Source organism: Pelodiscus sinensis, chromosome 2 (assembly GCF_052426305.1).
Source record: "Pelodiscus sinensis isolate ZL-2025 chromosome 2, ASM5242630v1, whole genome shotgun sequence".
Classification (NCBI taxonomy): domain Eukaryota; kingdom Metazoa; phylum Chordata; order Testudines; family Trionychidae; genus Pelodiscus; species Pelodiscus sinensis.
The window spans coordinates 66,353,021-66,371,772 of NC_143053.1; the positions used below are offsets into that span (position 1 = coordinate 66,353,021).

General features: G+C 41.5%; 1 protein-coding gene across 6 annotated transcripts in view; it reads right to left on the reverse strand.

The window, feature by feature from the left end:
* The window catches only part of LYN (LYN proto-oncogene, Src family tyrosine kinase), an 89,619-nt gene that overhangs the window by 60,765 nt on the left and 10,102 nt on the right, over nt 1–18,752 (reverse strand). For 2 of the 6 annotated variants that reach the window (XM_075920679.2, XM_075920678.2), the window contains exon 2: nt 4,402–4,475. In XM_075920679.2, coding sequence (XP_075776794.1) covers nt 4,402–4,470 — 69 coding nt within the window. In that variant the 5' untranslated portion in view covers nt 4,471–4,475. Of the gene's footprint in view, nt 1–4,338; nt 4,476–15,367; nt 18,665–18,752 lie in introns of those variants that run through there. The other 4 variants (XM_075920676.2, XM_075920675.2, XM_075920680.2 and 1 more) reach the window with 3 other exon arrangements.

Here is an 18,752-nt window from a genome sequence, read left to right on the forward strand (position 1 = left end):
TGCCGACTATGAAGTTGCACACTGCTATGTGCCCCAACAGCCGAAGGTACTCAAGTGCTGTTGTTCAGGGGCTAGACTGTAAGGTATTTACCGAGGCCACAATTTTAAAAAAATGGTCTGTAGGTACAGATGCGGTGACCATTGTCGAATCAAGGCAAGCTCCTATAAACTGTATCTTTTGTGTAGGGGAGTGAGTCGATTTGGTTTCATTCACCTGAAGGCCCAGGTGTTGGAATAGGTGTTTAGTGACTGACATAGAATGTCAGGAATCGTTGTGTGAGCGTTACTTAAGGCGGCAGTCATCTAGATAAGGAAATATGATAACACTTTGTTTCCTCAGGTATGCTGTGACATCTGCCAGCACCTTTGAGAAGACCCTTGGGGCTGTAGAGAGTCCGAATAGAAGCACTTTGTATTGGTAGTGTTGAGAATCTACAACGAAATGAAGAAAATGCTTGTGAGCAGGAAGGATAGCAATGTGAAAGTATGCATCTAGAAAGTCGAGGGATGAGAACCAGTCATCCTTTTCCAATGCCGGTAATATGGTAGCAAGCGTTACCATCTTGAATTTTTGTTTCTGAACGAATTTAATGAAAGCTCAAAGGTCCAGAATGGGCCTTGATGCCCCCGATCTTTTTTCTGTCAAGAAATAATTGGAATAGAACCCCTTACTCCTAAATTGTGGTTCAATTGCCCCAATGTGTAAGAGATGTCTACTTCTTGTTGAAGGAGGGTCTCGTGAGAGTGGTCCCTGAAAAGGGATGGGGAAGCGGGGTATGGACACAAAAGGGAATAAGGTAGCCTTTTTCAATTATCTACAGGACCCATCTATCAGAGGTTATACATTGCCAGTTGTTGAAGAAGGGCAACTATCGGTGACGGAAGAGATTTGCTTGTGCAGTGGTGTTGGAATAGGTGAGAGGCTCTCCAAACCCTCGACCTGATGATCAAATTTGCTTGTTGGACTGCTGTGACTTTGTAGAGGGAGGGTGACGTCGTTGGTTTCTGTCTCTGCCTCTGTTCTGCTGCTGGTGGTCTTGTCTATTATAGTGTTGTGCATATGGAGGGTATTGAGGTCTCGGATAGGGATGTTACCTATATTGCCTTTTTCTAGGTGCTTGGTTGTGGCTCCCCAAAGACTAAAGCATCACTCTGGAATTTTTCATGGAGTGGAGAATTTCATTGGTGTTAGCTGCAAATGACTTCTGGCCATCCAAAGTAGGTCATCTACTGTAGATAGAATCTCCCTAGGAATGGAGTGGAGCTAAACCATGATGCCCTTCTCATTACTACCAATGTTTCTATAGAATGTGCAGCTGTGTTAGCAGCATCTAAGGCGGCCTGTAATGCTGTTCTTGAAATTGTGTGACCCTTGGATATCAGTGCTTTATAGTGTTGTCTCTTAACCTCAGGAATGTCTGCAACAAAGTGACTCTGTTTGGTGTAATTTATGTAATTGTATTTGCTCAATAAAGCTGCGTAATTTGAAATGCAAAGTTGTAAAATAGAGGATGTATATATTTTGCGCCTGAATGCATCAAGCCTTTTGCTATCGGGGTCCGATAGGGTAGACCAGTATTGTTGGTGCTTGGATTTGTGTGGTGCAGCTTCCACCACAAGAGAATTAGGTGCTGGGTAAGAAAAAAAAAAATTCTGAACCATTGGGCGGGACATAATATTTCTTATCAGTTCTCTTAGCCGTAGAAGAGATTGATGTCGCAGTCTGCCACAGCATCCTTGCCGGTTCCATTATTGCTGGATTAATTGGCAATGCTATCTTTGATGGTGTTACTGATGGTGCAGTATATCTGTTAGGTTGTGTTGAATTTCCACATCCTCTTGGACAGGAATGTTTAATTCAGCAGCTACATGTTTAAAAAGGTTTTGGAAACATGTAGCGTCGTCTGAAGTCGTTGAAGCTGGAGCCAGAGATCCTCCCTCCTCTGGAGGTGGGAGAGGGGGTGTCCTTTGGGTCAGGAGGGGTTGCAGCCTCCTGTGTGAGTGGGTCCCCTTCTTGTATTTGTTTGGAGGGGGAGTATTGCATTCTGTGTAGTTTCCGGCCATGCTGGTGTTTCTGGTAATATTGCCATTTGTCCCAGTATTGCCGGTAGGGATAAGGCTCAGGTGGAGGTGCCCAGGGATTGCCATAATATGGAGGCATATTCCTAGATTCAGGAGTGTAAATACTCTGAACTGTGTAAGGAGAATTCTCTGGTGAAAAATCCCAAGAGAAGTCAGCATCAGATTTGGATGAAAATCTTTCCTGAGAGAGTGATCTCTGTGATGTGAACATAGCAGGAGAGCACTCAAGTTGTAAAAATGGGGAGTTAAATGTGGATGAGACTAATAAGTTTCTGTGTTGTGTAAAGCCCAACAGGTGTTGTTGGTGCTGTCGTCAGGGGGCCCGGAGGCTATCTGAAGCACTGAATCATGCCTTGGTGCCGAGGGCAGTTGTGGTGCATCAGGCGCCTCTGTGGTGGAAGCTGAGAAGCCTGTGAACATAGTCAGCGCCATGCTCTCATGCTGCATCGGCAAGATCATATCATTGCTGGATGATGCTGCAGCTAATAAGCCAGGCAACTTGAAGCCTGTCACCTCAGAGTGCGATTTAGTGCATGCACGCTGTTTGTCTCCACTGGGGGCTCCAGAGACGCCAGCAGCATCACAGGTACTAAGGCACGGTGCCGCCACTGCTCTCAGCACTGGTCATGAGGGAGATGGCCATTTTGGTGCCGTAGCCCCTTGAGGTTCTGAGGAGGCTTGCTTTTTGGCAGGCTTTTTGGATCCCTGCTGCTTGAGTTCCTCAGGCTGCTGTCCAGGATCAGAGGCTGGTCTAAGCAAGTTTTCTAATAAAAATAACTTGAGGTGGGGGGTCTCTGTCTTTCCGCACCCGTGATTTTAGCTTTGTGCAATGAAGGCATTTCTGAGAGCTATGAGGCTCTCTGAGGCAGTGGACGAATTGTGAGTGACCATCCAAAAGCAGAATATGCTCTTTACATGAGGTGCAGCGCTTAAACCCAGATGATCCAGGCAGGCATGGCTGCATAAGCAGTCAGAGACTGCAGGAAGGGATTAACTGGGAGAAAAAGAAAAAACCCCTTATACTAATTAAGATTTTTAAAACTAACGAAGTGATTAACTAACTATTTAAAACTCACTAATTAACTACTATGATGAATTTAACTGGTTTTAAGAAGTACAATCATGTAGACGTGGAGAAGCTAGGGAGCACTACTGAGTCCGTCTGTAGCCGGAAGCGGTAGAGAAGGAACTGAGGAGGGGGTGCTTGTGCACGCACGATGTCTGTAGCCTAACCGCATGCGGCAGCTGGTGCGCTCCTGCGCAGCCCCAGGGACACTGCTATGAAATCTCTGCTCTCAGGCTTGACTGTGGCACACCAACCTAATGTGGAGCACCCACAGGGACATCTCTCGGGGAAGGACAATTCTTATATTTTGCCAATTTAGGGTAAAAATGCTCATAAGTTCATATTTCCTCTGTACAAGGCCTTAGTATAGGCTTTTGCACAGGAGATTTCACGGCATCCTTCCCCTTCCTGGCTGCAGAAATACTTAGCAGGTGGTGCTGGGTTTCCCCTATTCAGAAGAGGAATTTTACTGGTGGACTCACTTGTTAGCTAATTCATGAGTTATGACATTGGTCTGCCTTCAATACCCTCCCTTTGCTAATGTGGATGGAGCACTGCTCCACAGCACACAGGGCCTTTCTATTGGCTTGCTTCACCCTATCCAGCAGAATTATATCAATTCTGCTGTCATGCAGTCCATGTGTGCTCCTGGAGAGATGTGAGAGGTCTAGGTTTTCTGCACTGTAAATACATGCAACAATACATTCCTTATCAGTGTAGAACTACGCATTAAAAATAAAAAGATGGTGCTTTTCATAAGGAAGTTCTGGTGTTCTACAGCTCTTACAAGCTTAAAAGTGCAACACACTTCTAAAATATTGATGCTTCTAGAACTATTTCTAAACTACTTCAGAATTTCTTAGAGTCACTCAGCATTCATTTAAAGCATCAAACATACCAAAAAAAAAAAAAATAAAATAAAACCCACTCCACCACACAACCCAACAACATATCAGGGAATATTCTCTCTCTCTATAAAGAAGACAATGCCAATATTTATTAAACAATAAACTGCTGGGATGGGGGGTTAAAAAATTGCATGCCCTTTGGCAGTGAATTGAACAGCACTACAAAGCAAAATTGTGGACAAAAATGATTAATTTTAGTTTTTGCATGCACTTTTTATTTAAATTATGCCAGTCATGCTTTGATCTTGCTATTGGAATTCTCCCCTGAAACTATCTACTTACTGGCCTTTGCTGTTTATTGGACGTTGGATCCCTCACATAAATAGTTCGTTCAGTTTTACGTACTGGTTGGTTCTTCAAATCTAGCCCATCTCCAGGCAGAGTCTCTTTCCTTTTTGATTTTATACATCCCATATTTCCTGTTGGAATAAAAAGGTATTAAAACAAAAATGCTTTATTATATAACCAAGTAGCTTTTCAATTCTCTGTGTAACAAAATACTCCTTTCCAATCACAATGCTTGAGCATCAATTGCAAAAGCTTCCAGTATCAGTATTGGTACACGTACCTGTGGTCGGAAACCACTGCTTTAGGATTTCCCTAATACACTCTGCCAAGGTAATTCTTATATCAATGTGTGCATTCAAAAATAGTACTGTCTGGGTACAGCTGCTAGTATCTACACAATTGGAACCGGGCTGCTAATCCATCTATGTAATTATGCAGTTCTTCAGACAGCACCTGCAACAAAAAATCTTCATCTTCCTCCATTGTAGGGAAGCAACTATTTGTATTTGTCACAGGACCGGCCTTGAAGATGCCAAAAAGAAGCATTTACATATCAAACAGTCTCATGGAATGGGCTTGGGGCATTTACAAGCGCTATTAACCCAGGAGTGGCCAAAGCACAGCCCGAGAAGCTAAAGCGGACCACTGAATTCTTCACCAGGTCTTGAGTCTGCCCTAATCTTTTCTAGAGACCTTGTCCATACTAAAAAGTTGCACCTCTTTAACAATACTGATACAGTAAAAGAGAACTGTACCCACAATAGGAGAGCTGCATCCATGTAAAAGTGCCCCTTTTTTGGTTACAACTGTATACTAGAAGGGCACCATATCAGTATAAGGCCCCTTTATAAGGGTATAACTGTGTCCATAATAGGGCTTCCACACTTTTATCATTTTATAATAATCACAATTATACCAGTACAGATATCAAGCATAGACCTAGTATTAGATGCACCCCTCAAGGAATACAGCCACAACATGTTATGCTCCCACCAGTTGTGGCCTTCTACCCAGGGAAAGATCAGAGCCATAGAAGATTGGGTTTGGAAGAGACCTCAGGAGATCATCCTCCTGCTCAAAAGCAGGATCAATCCTCACTAAATCATCCCAGCCAGGGCTTTGTCAACCTCACCTTAAAAACAGCTAAAGATGGAGATTCCACCACCTCCCTACATAACCCATGTCACTGTTTCACCACTCTCTCAGTAAAACAGTTTTTCCTAATATTCAACCTAGGCCTCCCCTACTGCAACTTGAGACCATTGCAGATGGAGCATTGCTCCATCTGGATCAAGTGTCTTCCTGAACTGCACCTCTTCCTCTACATTAGAGATGGGGGTGGCTGCCGTCTGATATCAATGGGCATTTGGGCATGCTGGGCCAGACCCACAAAGGAATTCAACCAAATGGAAGTTAAGAGCCTAAATACCTTTGTGGATTTGGACCTCAGTTCCTTATAGGATTGAGTCTTTTACCTGTTCTTTATTACTTTCTCAAATCTTCCTAAGAAAGCAGCTGAAAAACTGCAATAGATTAAGTTCAGTTCAATGTACATGATTAACTTTCAAACTTAATTAGAAATCCTGTAAATTGATTTAAGTACATAAAGTTATGGAAACTTCATATCACATAAAGCAACTGCAAAATAATTAAGACAGTTAGGAATTTTCTCACTATTGCATTTTATCTTCACACTGACAGTGAAACTAAAGATTCTGTGAAGTCTTCCAAAAGTTGGGATCATATATTTCCATGGGTGTTCCCAGTACTTTATGCATCTCTGTGTATGGAGTCCAAGACATTTAAAATGGTCAGAATGTTGAGGCAGGCATAGATATTTCCAAAGTTACACAGTTCCATAGAAAGTGTGGGGAAAATGGATTTATGCATGAATTACTGTAAAATGTTTATTTGCATTACTTCCTCCCACCCCCATCCCATGCAATTATCTCAATGAATATAAGGTATGTTTAATCTTCTATGTCAAGCAAATGTTTTTTTGCAGGTATAAAAAGGAGAATTTGATAAGCTTTCAGCTATTCAGAAGTACATCATCTATGGAGTAGAGTATTTGTTCTTCTGAGATAAGAATCACTTGTATAACAAAGGAAATACTTTCAGTTCCTTTACACATTTCTCATTCCCACAATGTTTTACAATAGGCAAGATCTTACTTTTCATCAATGCTTTCAATCAATTCTCCTATCCACTTTACTAGACATAGAAGATGATGTATATATAGATGACAAGAAACTATATGAGAGTGGATTACTTCTATAAACAGACATGTAATTAAGTAATTCAATTTAAATGATCATTGAATAAAATAAAATTACCTGATTTTATTATGTTACAGTTAAAAGTTAAAATGAAGTACAGGCAGTCCCCAGGTTACATGGATCCGACTTACATCAGATCCCTACTTACAAACGGGGTGAGACAACCCCGCACTAGCTGCTTTTCCCCTAGCAGACCAGGGAGACGCGGAGCGGCTTTTCTCAGCAGACACCTCAGCTTGAGAATAAAGGACTGAGGGAAGTGAGGTGTGAGAGAATAAAACTGAGCTCTGGAGAAATGTTTGGCTAGAGTTTCCCCTACGATATGTACCAGTTCCGACTTACATACAAATTCAGAACAAACCTACAGTCCCTATCTTGTACGTAACCCGGGGACTGCCTGTATAAAGATAGGACTGCTTTCTTAATTAGTATCTCAGGTCTATTGATACAAATCTAGGTTTACACACATAAACACAGCTATGAGCTTCCTCTGACAGGCTGTTTCATAATCACCAACCTTCCTTTTGATGTCTGCAAAGATGTAGGATTCAAAGAGAATTCAATACAAACATCATCTGCTAGCATCTCCTCTCACTGCAGTAGTATTTTGTCTCTTCTCTTTCTGCTTAGCTTTCTCTTTGATTTCAAGCAGTTTTTAGGTACCAGAAACTGCCTGCGATGTACTTGGTTAGATTTTAAAAACTTCTGACAAACAAAGCTGTTTTCTCTGCCTTTTATTTTAGTACGAGCAATGTAATTTACTTAAAACCACAAGTATTTTAGCCTAATACTTCACAGTAAAAGATCACGTGACCATTACTGGTCCATCCACTTCAGCCATCATAGCCTGTGAGGTTTTGTTTCCTTTCAAGAGCTTATCTCTCTTAGTCATCTATATCTTATCACATTTTTGAATAAATTCATGGTTGCTTCTTCTAGTGATGTTTGTTAGTTTGTTGCACATTTTCATTATGCTGTGAGTTAACAACTGTTTTCTAAATCAACTTGGATGTCTGGGCTTTTCTCATCCAATTACTTTTTACTAAAATGCTTCTGAAATTCCAACACATTTTTCAATCCTTTAATCTTTGTAGAAACTGGAAAATAATAGCTTTTTAAAATGTTACAAATTAATAGCCTCTGATTAGTAAAATGCACTAACATACAGTATGCAAACTGCCTATTAGAATTTAATCAAGGAGCTGACTAGACAATCCCAAAGCTATAAGAAGATATAGATAATTCTTAATAAATATCTATTTGCAAGTATACTTACTGTACAAATATAACACGTCTATGTCATTGCAAGCTTTATAGGTGGTAGACTATAACTTAACAATAAAGAGTTAATCATCTAACCAGTATTTTTAATGTCTGCCTGTTGTAGTAGACTAAAATACTCATTTTTATGAATTATATTTCATATAATAACTGTGCAATTTACTGTAAAGGAACAATATTGCATTTTTTTAAAAATCCAAGATTGAAAAAGTCATCACTCCAGGCTTTGGGCAGTGCTTTGCATTTAAAACTCTGAATCTAGAATGGAAAACAACTTATTTTTCAGCTGTATATTCCAAAAAGGATATCATTAAAACAACAGGTAAATGTATCTTTTTAACATTTAAAAATTTGTTTCCATTAGTTTTAGTACTCTCTTAGAAAACTGAAAAGAATCTCTCTGGTTAGTCTTTTTCCAGTTTCATCCAGCTTTCTCTCAGCACGGCTTTTTACACTGATTGTGCTCTTCTTTTCTCATAGTTTATAAAGGTGGACATAGAGCTGGTTGGAAATTCCCTAACAAAACAAAATTTTATTGGAAAATGCTAGTTCATCAAACACAAATGTCTTATGAAACCAAGTCAAGTTCAATGAATTTTAGTGAATCATAGGAAGGTTTCTGTCAGAAATCTGCATGGTTCCCCACCAGAATATCTGGCAGGCTGCTGGAGAGCCCCACCATGTATAATCCACTTCTTACTTGGCAGGCACACATGCACCACAGAACACCGCACTTACGTGCACTGTATTTCCAAGTCTACCATGCACCCCGCACAAACAGTCCATTCAACATGTGACGTATTAGCAAAGTCTGTATTTTACTCAATCTTTACTAGGCCCCAAACTCACACTTGGTACACATATGGGCTGCTGCCTTTGAAGTTATCCGATGTAGAGTCTGTCTGCAGGTAAGAGGTGGCCCCAGCTGAGCAGGGTTTGGCACAGGTTAATGACCCAGAGCCTCCTCCTTCCCTGTGTTGACTGGGCACTGCCAGATCCCTTTTTCAACTGGACTTTCCAGTCAAAAACCAGGCACTTGGAATCTTTATTGAGAAATAGTCTTAAATCCACTGCTGTACCTGATCTCTTTTCTGGCAACATTTCTAAAATGTGTGCACTTTTCCTAATCCATGAGCAGTGGGTGAACCTAGGGCTGGGGGAGGCAAGCCACCAGTCCCACTCCAATTGACTGAGCCCCTCAGCCAGGGCCTCATGGGAGCCAAGTGCTCCCCCCACCATTGTAGGTGTAACCCACACTCCCCTGTCCCATGCAGCGGCACTTAGACCACTTACAGAAAGAGAGAGAATGAGGTTGCTCTACAGCCGTAGCTGAGAGCCAGCTGGATTTCACTCAAGCTATAGGGTCTCAGAAACTAAGCTCAAGAGGTCCCAGGTTCAGTTCTGCCTGTCGGCATTACCATACCAATGCTTGGCCCCCAGCTTTCCCTCTCCAGCCTGAGAGCACAGGAGTGAGAGTGGGCAGCACACAGCCCCTGCCTGAGCATGGGAGAGGATGCAGAGAGCAGGAAGCACATGGCTCCAGCCTTCCCTGACCCTGGATGGAGCATGCGGTGGGGAAAGCAGGCTGCATGTGGCTCTAGCCTTTCCCAGCACTGGGGAGAGGGTGGCACCTAACTCCAGGAAAGCTGGCAGCATGACATGGCTAAGCTGAATCCCAGACAGCTCTGGGGAGATGCAGTAAAGGGGGACAAGGGCTGGGGGTGGAGTGTGGGCGGGGCCAGGCTGCCAGTTCGGGAAGGCATTGCCTTCCTCACCACCCATGTCCTAATCTTTATCTGGGAAAAAAATTACATAAAGCCAAATTACATTTTAATACATATATATTTAGAGTCAACCAAATATAACGGGACATAGTAATTTCTAATGTAATTCCATTAAAAATAAAGAATTATATAGAATGAGAAATAAGTTTGAAGGTACCATGAGATTCTCCTAAACTTGCTTTTGCACAAGTCAAAATCCAAAATTCTTATGTTGTGCACCTTTAAATTATAAATCTATTCATTCTATCATTTGATACTTGCATAAAATCCATCGTTATACTATCTAAATATTTTACTTTTTCAGGATGATCTCCCAGTGATATATGAACTGACTACAAACCAAATTTCCTCCCATTTACTCAACAGTATTGTTTCATTTAAGGTTCAGTCCTGTGGCCATTGCAAATTCATACTGACTTCACTGGAAACAAGATAGCTTACAATTAAAAAAGGGCCTGTCTCAGTCCTGGACAATAATTTACTATGCATTTCTAGACAACATGGAACACACTGATAAAGAGTGTACAAAACAATAAAGGCTCAAGCTATAGTCGTATTATTCTTAACAAATCACTCATTAAAGGTCTGATCAAATATTTACTACAGCACTAAAGTAAAAGGAACCACAGGACTGCTGAATTTTTTTTTAAAAGCCTGCGTAACCTGGAGTTAAGCAATGCTGCACATAGGAAGACAGCTGAAGATTGCTGAAACTGGAGTTTTTAATCAGTTAAAAAGGAACATAGCAAAGAACAGTTCATGGGAACATAGCATAGACGGGAATTATTCATTAGTGAATCAGGAAGTGAAATATAATAAACTGTACCATTTCTATTTATAGATTAGAAGACCTGTATCATACACAAAGCAGCAAAAGTGTGTGCATAATAGTGCTCATGATTCATTTAACACATAATATATTATTTTAATTTCAGGGACTGACTTAGTATCCCTTATATACAAACACATTGTTGGAAAACTTATCAGGAGAAGTCAGGCACATACTTGGGACACTGATTATTAAAGAGAGCTTTGCATCTAAAATTACAGTTCTTCTTTGGGACAGGAATGGCCTCCATGGGTTTGCCTACAGTGAAACCAGCTGGTGTGATTTCAGCATTTGTAGACATACCTGAGCTATCTTTGATCTAGCCAGAACAAAATTAACTGGAGTAACAATAGCAGTAAAGTGGTTTCGTAGGCTAGCCCCCTCCACCTCGGATGCTAAGTATGTACTCAAGTGACTTCTGCCCATGCTGCCACAGCCTCATTGTTAAATTATTGTTACTTGAATTAGTTTTGCTCAAAACAAGCTTGGGTATGTCTACACATACATACACTTCATGTTTATACAGTACCAAGCAAAATGGGACCCCGATCTTGATTAGACACTCAGACACTACCATAATAGAAATCAACCAGATCATCTATGGAGGAGTAACTTATAGGAACTAGGGGAAATTCTTTATCCAGCCAAAACTCCCTTTGCTTTTCATAAATCCACCTCACCTTTTATCTAGACACATAAGAAACTTGTCCTCATCATCATTCTTTACCCCAGCAAAACATAAACAAGAAGTATTAAATAGGACCTATAATCAAGTCATTGTTGCAATTTGAATGATGAAAATATTATTTTGAAATGAAATAAAATGATGTAATTAAAGGGAAGGACAACTGAATTTATATGAACCATTAATTCTGATTTTCCTTGTTTGTTTTAACAAAATATTAAAATAATATTGTTCCACAGGGAGTTTGCTATTTTGTTCACATTATATACATTCATAAAGAATGACATCATAGACTTTATGAATTATCTCACAGGGGTAACTGTGTTGGTCTGTATCTGCAAAAACAATGAGGAGTCCTGTGGCACCTTAGAGGCCAACAGATGTATTAGGGTATAAGATGAAGTGGATTTTACCCACAGAAGCTTACGCCCTAATTAATGTTAGTCTCTAAAGTATGACAGGACTCTACATTGTTTATGAATTATGTACTTGAAGAATTAGGAATGAGTTCCAGATTATGTAGTCATTTCTGGTATCAATATTAAACTTGAGTTTTATTTTAAGTTAACATCTGTTTTCTGACATGACATACTTTATTTTATTGCAATTCTTTGCCTGAACAGCATCCTCGAGGATGATGAATCAATATCACCAATAAATTAATCTATTTCATCACTCTCTAGACAATTGCATCTTCTTTTTTTTAAGCAGAGTCTTCAAAAGGAGCCGATAAAATGAAACATGGGGATAAACAAAATGTTATCATATTAACAAAATTTAGGAAGGATCCCAAAGGACTTTGTATCTATGATTTTATCATCTATAATCAAAAGGATCTGATTAACAGAATCTTAAAATTGATTTTAAGTTGCTTATCCTTTCTTCCCTCTTCAAGAGCATTAAATACAAAGAGAAAAAAGAAAAAAAAGGTGCAATTGCCTAGAAACTGGAGAAATGGATAATTCATTTGTGATATTGATACAAACTATATTACACACTCCCAAGATCACTTTCCCCACTATTAAAATGCATCCAGCACTGAAGTGAAATAAAGCTGTATTTAGAGCAACATAACACAACTGATTAGGGTGAGAACTCTGTTTCCAACTGAAATTGAAGAGCAAATTCCTGGCACTGGATTATCCATATTGGAATTTGGCCATGTCACTGGGTTAAAAGATCATCAAATATTAGCAAAACATTTTAGGGGAAAATTACAAATACCTTACTCCTGCTGGGGAACACAGGCTCATGGATGGAGTAGGGGCAAAGGGGACAACTGCCCTGGGCACTTTAGAATCACCACATCCACACAACAGAGCCCTGCTTGGTATGCTCTGGCTGGCTCTGAGGGCTGGCAGGAGCAGTAGTGGGTAATACACCATCCAGGTGGTGCCGAGGCCCGGCCTATTCCAGGAGCATAGAGTCCTGTCAGCTCCCTTGGGTGAACACTTGAACATACAAGGGTCAGTTTTATGAATGTAAACACTCACCAACGAGAGCAAGGGGTTCGCAAGCTTTCCTTCATTTTTTAAAAAATGTTCAACTAATCACTTTCGTGAGAAATTGGCCACGGAAATAACAACGTATGGGCCTTAAGGCACTGTGGCGTTCTGTAGCACTTGACAGTGCATTACAAAATACCAGAAGCATTAAATTATTCCTCTGTAGAAATGGGGATAGACAGAGCTCCTTGCAGTGGCTGTGAACACTTAAGCACTTCCTGCTCAAAGTGAACTTGAGCTGGTTCCTTTTCACAGTTTGTTCTGTAGTCTGCCCAAATTATGATGCTGAAACGGCTAGCCCATCCCGCCATGGAAGCATGTAGATTGTTTGACTTTGTGTTTCTAGAATATTTATACCACAGGAAAATGCCTCATTTATAAAACATGCAAAGCATTAGTATTGATTCCAACAAATAGTGTAGGCCCCCACTATTGGGAAGGTCCTATGTGCTCCAATCTAGTCCAAAGAGACTAGAACTCCCATAATGCCTTGGAACCGTGGGAAAACTGCTTTCTTCCAGAGTGCTGAGTGCAGAGAGAGCAGATCGTGGGCTTCATTTTTTCAGAGAGGAGCCAGGTTGCTATTGTCACCAATCCATTATCACAACATCCATGATCTGTTCTTATTTCAGCATACTTCCTCTCTGACAATTAGGTTACCCATCCTGTCCTTTCTATGATAATTTCTATTTTCTTGGAACATACTTGTTTCCTACTAGGAGTTCTTGTAGCTACATGAAAAGAGATATGGGGCCTATAAAGCATCATCAAGCTGCATCATGACATACCAATGACAATATATGGGAGGATGCCACCTTGAAGAATGTACAAGGGAGTTTTTAATAGCGGACTTAATGAAAGACATGCTGGGGTCAAGAAGGTTTTCTACAGGCTCATTTTCTATTTTATCAAATCCTATATTTATTAATATACAGAGTACTTAGAGGCGAAATTGATATTCATATTGCTATATCTAAGCAACTAAAAAATCATCTTTCAATCACTTCAACAAGCAAAAACAATCAAACCTGAAAACAGAAATCCAACATACACCTCTATTGCAGACAAGGAGAAGGAGCTTTCATTTTTTAGTAGACCTCATTATTTTATTTCTCAAAGCTGTATTGACTTTAATGGGTTATATGGATGCTCAACACTTCTGACGCTCAGGACTCTGTATGTGTGTGCTGGATTTAGGACCCTCATAATAAAACTTCAGGTTTGAACATTCTGGCTTAATTGTCCAGTTTGAACTAGACTAACACTTGTTTTAGATTGCAGTTCTTGGAAATTTGTGAACTCGGGTTTGATTTTACAAATCAGAATTGCTTCAGAAAGAAACTGAAAATGTACTTGAAAAAATGACAGTGCTGACTCTGGTGCCACTAAGTTACACAAGAAAAAAAAATCTCATGCAATTTCCAAATGTTACTAATAAAAGAAAAATATAAAGTATTAATTAACAGTGCAAGCTTTACATTTAGAGGTACCCGATCTCACTCCCCTTGATGTCAATGGCAAAACTCTCCTGGAATTCTGTTGGAGAAAGATTAAGCTCCACCTTGTGAATTTTTGCGGGAACTAATTCATAAACAACTTATTTTTGCACAATTTAAACTGTGTTTACAGTAATTCCTTCATGGCATGAAACAGTAACCTGCCTAGATGGATAACTAGTTTATCTCAGCTAAGTAAGCTGTAGCAAATGAGATAAAGGACTACATCAATGGGAAGCTTTGGACAATATATATATCAAAAATCCTGAAATTCTTTCAGAGTATACACCCACCCTGCACATCCCCTACCCCATACCCAGCTCCACCTCCCCTTGTAAAGCAAAGCCTAGCCAAGTGCTGGTGAGATATGCTGGTCTATCTACCAGATAGTGCTGGTAGACAGTAATCCTCCCATACTATGGCCACTGCACAAGAGCTTTCTATTGCTGTGGAAAAATAGGGTTGCTAACTTTCTACTCCCACAAAACAGAACATCCCTGTCCCACCCCCAGCCTCACTCCATCTCCTCCTGTCTCTCGCTCTCCCCACCCTCCCTCACTCGCTCTTTTTCACTGGTCTGGTTCGGGAGGCTGGGGTGTGGGAAAGAGTGAGAGCTCCAGGGTGGGGCCAGAAATGAGTTAAGGCTGCAGAAGAATTTGAGTGGAAGTGAGAGATCAAGTAGGGGGTTTGGCCAGGAATGAGATTTTGAGGTGCAGGAAGGGGCACGGGGTTAGGGGTTTGGAGTATGAGAGGTGGCTCCAGGCTTAGGCAGGGGATTGGAGTGTTGGTGAGGGGTATCAGATCTGGGCTTGAGAGTACAGGTTACGGGGTGGGGGGCACTAGGCATGAGGGGGTGAAGACTGACTTGGGCTACAGATTCTGGGGTGGGGCTGGGGATGAATGGTTTGGGGTGCAGGAAGGTTCTCTGGGCTGGGACTGAAGGGTTTTGAGGCTAGAAAGGGAATCAGGGCTGGGTTGGGGCACGGGGTACAGGCTTCAGATGAGGGTGCAGGTTCTGGGGTAAGGCTGGGGTCAGTGGTTTGATGAGCAGAAAGGTGCTCAGGGCTGGGAGCAGAAGATCTGGAGGACAGAAGGGGAATCAGAGCTGGGGTATGGGTTGGGGCATGTGGGAGCTCAGGCATGCAGGCTCTGGGTAAAGCTCACCTCAAATAGCTCCTGGAAGCAGCAGCCGGTCTCCCCTCTGCCTCCTATGTGGAGGCCTTGCCAGGTGTCTCTGGGTGCTGCCCTATCCACAGGCACCACCCCCACACAGGTCCAGCGGCCATGGTCCCCAACAAATGGGAGCTGTGAGAGCCAGCTCTTAGGGCAGGGGAAACCCCCTGGCTGCCCTTTTTCATAGGAGCTGGAGTGGGGACATGCTACTGCTTCTGGTAGGTGCACAGAGCCACCACAGACAGAGAGCCTGCCTTAGCCCTGCTGTGCTGCTGAATGGGATTTTAACTGCCCAGGTGGTGGTGCTCACCAGAGCCACCAAGATCTGGTTTTCAACCGGAATGACCAGTCAAAAAGAACACCTGGCAGCTCTACTGAGAAGTTACTTACTCTCACAGCCATTCTTTGGGGGAGGGAGATTAAGTATTATTGACTCTTTTTACATTCAGGCAAATAAAAGTACAGAAGGATGAAGGAAACAGTCACATAAGGAGTCGTTAGCAGAGCTAGAAATAAAACCCAAGAGCTGTGACTCAGTCTCATGCTCCAGCAGCCACAGTACCTCCAGTATTCTATGGTGATTCATGTTTGCAAGTAAGTTTTATTATTAATTACTTAGCCATAAACACAGATTAAAAGACAACAAATTGCTGGTGCCCCAAGTCTGGCATGTTAGTTAGTAGGCACAAAAGCAGGCTTTTGCAAAAGGCTTAAGAAACTACCCACAAATTAGATCTTGGTCACAAATTTGTGAGTGGAACAGCATGTAAAAGTGAGGGTAAGTCACTGCATAAGCTGGGTGTAGAAATGCAAGATGATGGGTTTTTGAAAATACTCTTTATGAAGGATGTGTTTTGACTAATAAAAGATAATATGTATTTAGTAAGTAGGATATGCAATTTGAAAACAAACAGACACTTCCTTGATTCTTCAGGGGAACACGGGTAGTTTCTTTTCAAAGAGGATCATCAGCACCCTACATTCCATCTGATTGTTTCATTATCTTCTGTGAGAAGATTAGCAATTAAAGCACCCACATGTGTTTAAAGTCCAAAGATTCTATTCATTATAACACTGGGAACAAAACCCCAAATTCCAAGTCATTTACAGGATATTACCTTTTGTACCCAAGAATAAAGTTTTGCTAGTTTAAACTAAAGGATTCTGAAATATAATTCTGAATTACATAGAACTCTCTCCAGCTAGATTCAGGGTGGGGAAAATTTAATAGTCACACATTTCTCTCTTGCACTGGAAGATGCTAATTCTTTTCCTGTTTCTAGAAACTGGAGCACTGATATGTAATGTGGATTTTATATGAATTGGCCTTAATACACCACTGTTATGATTTTGAATGTGACTGGCCATTTCTTATTTTTATTTCTAGTTTCACAAGCTACAATGATTGGCTTCAATGCTACTGCAGTTATTTGTATTGATTTGGATTCCTTCTTGTGCTCAGGGGCCTATTTCTGCAGTCACATACTACCTCAGGTAGTATAATCAACTTCGGCCCAAGTCCTGCAGTTCATTAGAAGTGGGCAAAATGATGCACCCACAAGAACACCCTTGCCTATGATGGGGCTTAATCGGAAGTTGTGGTCTGCCTACCCACATCAAGCCCTATTAAGAGCAGGGCACAGTAATGTTTGCAAGCTTAATTCTCAAGTTTGCAAGGGTCTATCAATAGAATGAATTTATAGCTGTATCACAAGTCCTCAGACTCAGAATTGGGGCTGTTGCTGGAAGGAAACATAGAGGGAAGGATAGTTTACAGATACATAAAAGACAGAGCACAGGAAGAGACACAGATAAAGGAAGATGGGGAAGGCTGAAAAACAATGATCAGAAATAGGGTGGCCTTAAGAGGAGCATAATTTCTTACCAAGTGTGACAGTAAGGTATTGAACAAATATTAAATAAAAAAGTTTAGTTACTAAAAGCAGTATTTGCCTCTCATTTTCTGTATAAACTTCCTGTTGGCCCTAGTGAGAGACCCACTATCGAGTAAAGGAAGTATCAAATATGACAATTCAGGGAATCTATCTACATGCAATTCTTTAATTCTAATGTTATGAAATTGCTGTCATTAATTGCCTCAGTGTGTGGTGAGTCATAAGCTAGCAATGTCCCTCAGCACTTATCACCCACGTTATCTGGAAGAAGATACAGAACAAACGAAGACATTAGCATATCCATTATTTGGGCAGCATGAAGGTTAAGGAGGGTGTCATCTGGAAAACTAGTTTAACCATGTTTATATGCAAGAAGTGAAAAGCGAAGTGGAAAAATACTTAACAGGAGAACAAAAAGGTGGGGGAGGTGACAACAGTGGCTAAAAGGCACAGGAGGCTTGGTCAGGCAAGAACAAAGGGAGCTTACTTTTGTAGCAGAGGAGTCATTTTTGATTGTAGGACTAACAGGGACAGGGTGGGGACGGAAATCTTGCTGTATGGGGGAGGGGGAGGAGACATACACACACACACTCACACTCACACTCTTGTGCTTTGGAGGAGAAGCCATGTGCAAGAGGAGTGATCCTGGACAACTTGGACTATGACCAAAATCCAAAGACCACATAAAAGTAATAAGGAAACAAATAGGGAAAGGCAAATAGATGTTCTACTGTTTTGTCTGGATCTATATCTCTCTTGTACTATCTAGAGTAAAGAGCAATTGTGTTGGAAACTTTTACAAAGGCCTGTGTGTTCAGTGCTTGAACTACCACGTTTCTAAAGAGGCAAGTTGTAAACCAGAGAGGTTATACATTTGGACTTTATGAAAGGATGTGGTTAAGCTACTGGGAGGGGAGGTTTGAAGAGGTCAGCACAACAGCTTAATGTCCGAGATGTAGGGCTACTAGGCTTTTGGTTTTTGACCAGAACACCTACTCAAAAACGAATCCTGGCAACTGTGGTCAGCACAGCTGGACTGGCCACTAAAAGTCTGTTTGGCCACTGCTGCCAGATCCTCACAGCTTCTGGAAGCAGCTGGTGTGTCCCTGCATCACCTAGGCACAGGTGCAATCAGAGATTCACTGCCCCTGTCCTGAACCTATGCTCCACAGTACTTGTTGGCTGGGTACCACAGCCAATGGGAGCTGCAGGGGCAGTGCCCGTAGGCACAAGCAGGGTGCACTGCACAGAGCTGCCTGGCTGTCCCATGCCGCAGAGACAGATACACCAGACACTTCCACAAACCACATGGAGCCAGCCCTAGCAGTGTTGTAATACTGACCAAGAGGCAAGCAGTGCTCAGCTGGAGCCAGAACCTTCCACCCACACCCCAACCCTGTCCCCCAGGTCAGAATCCCCTCCTGGAGCCTGCACCCTGCACTTCAACCACATGCCCCCTCCTACAGTCTGAACCCCTCATT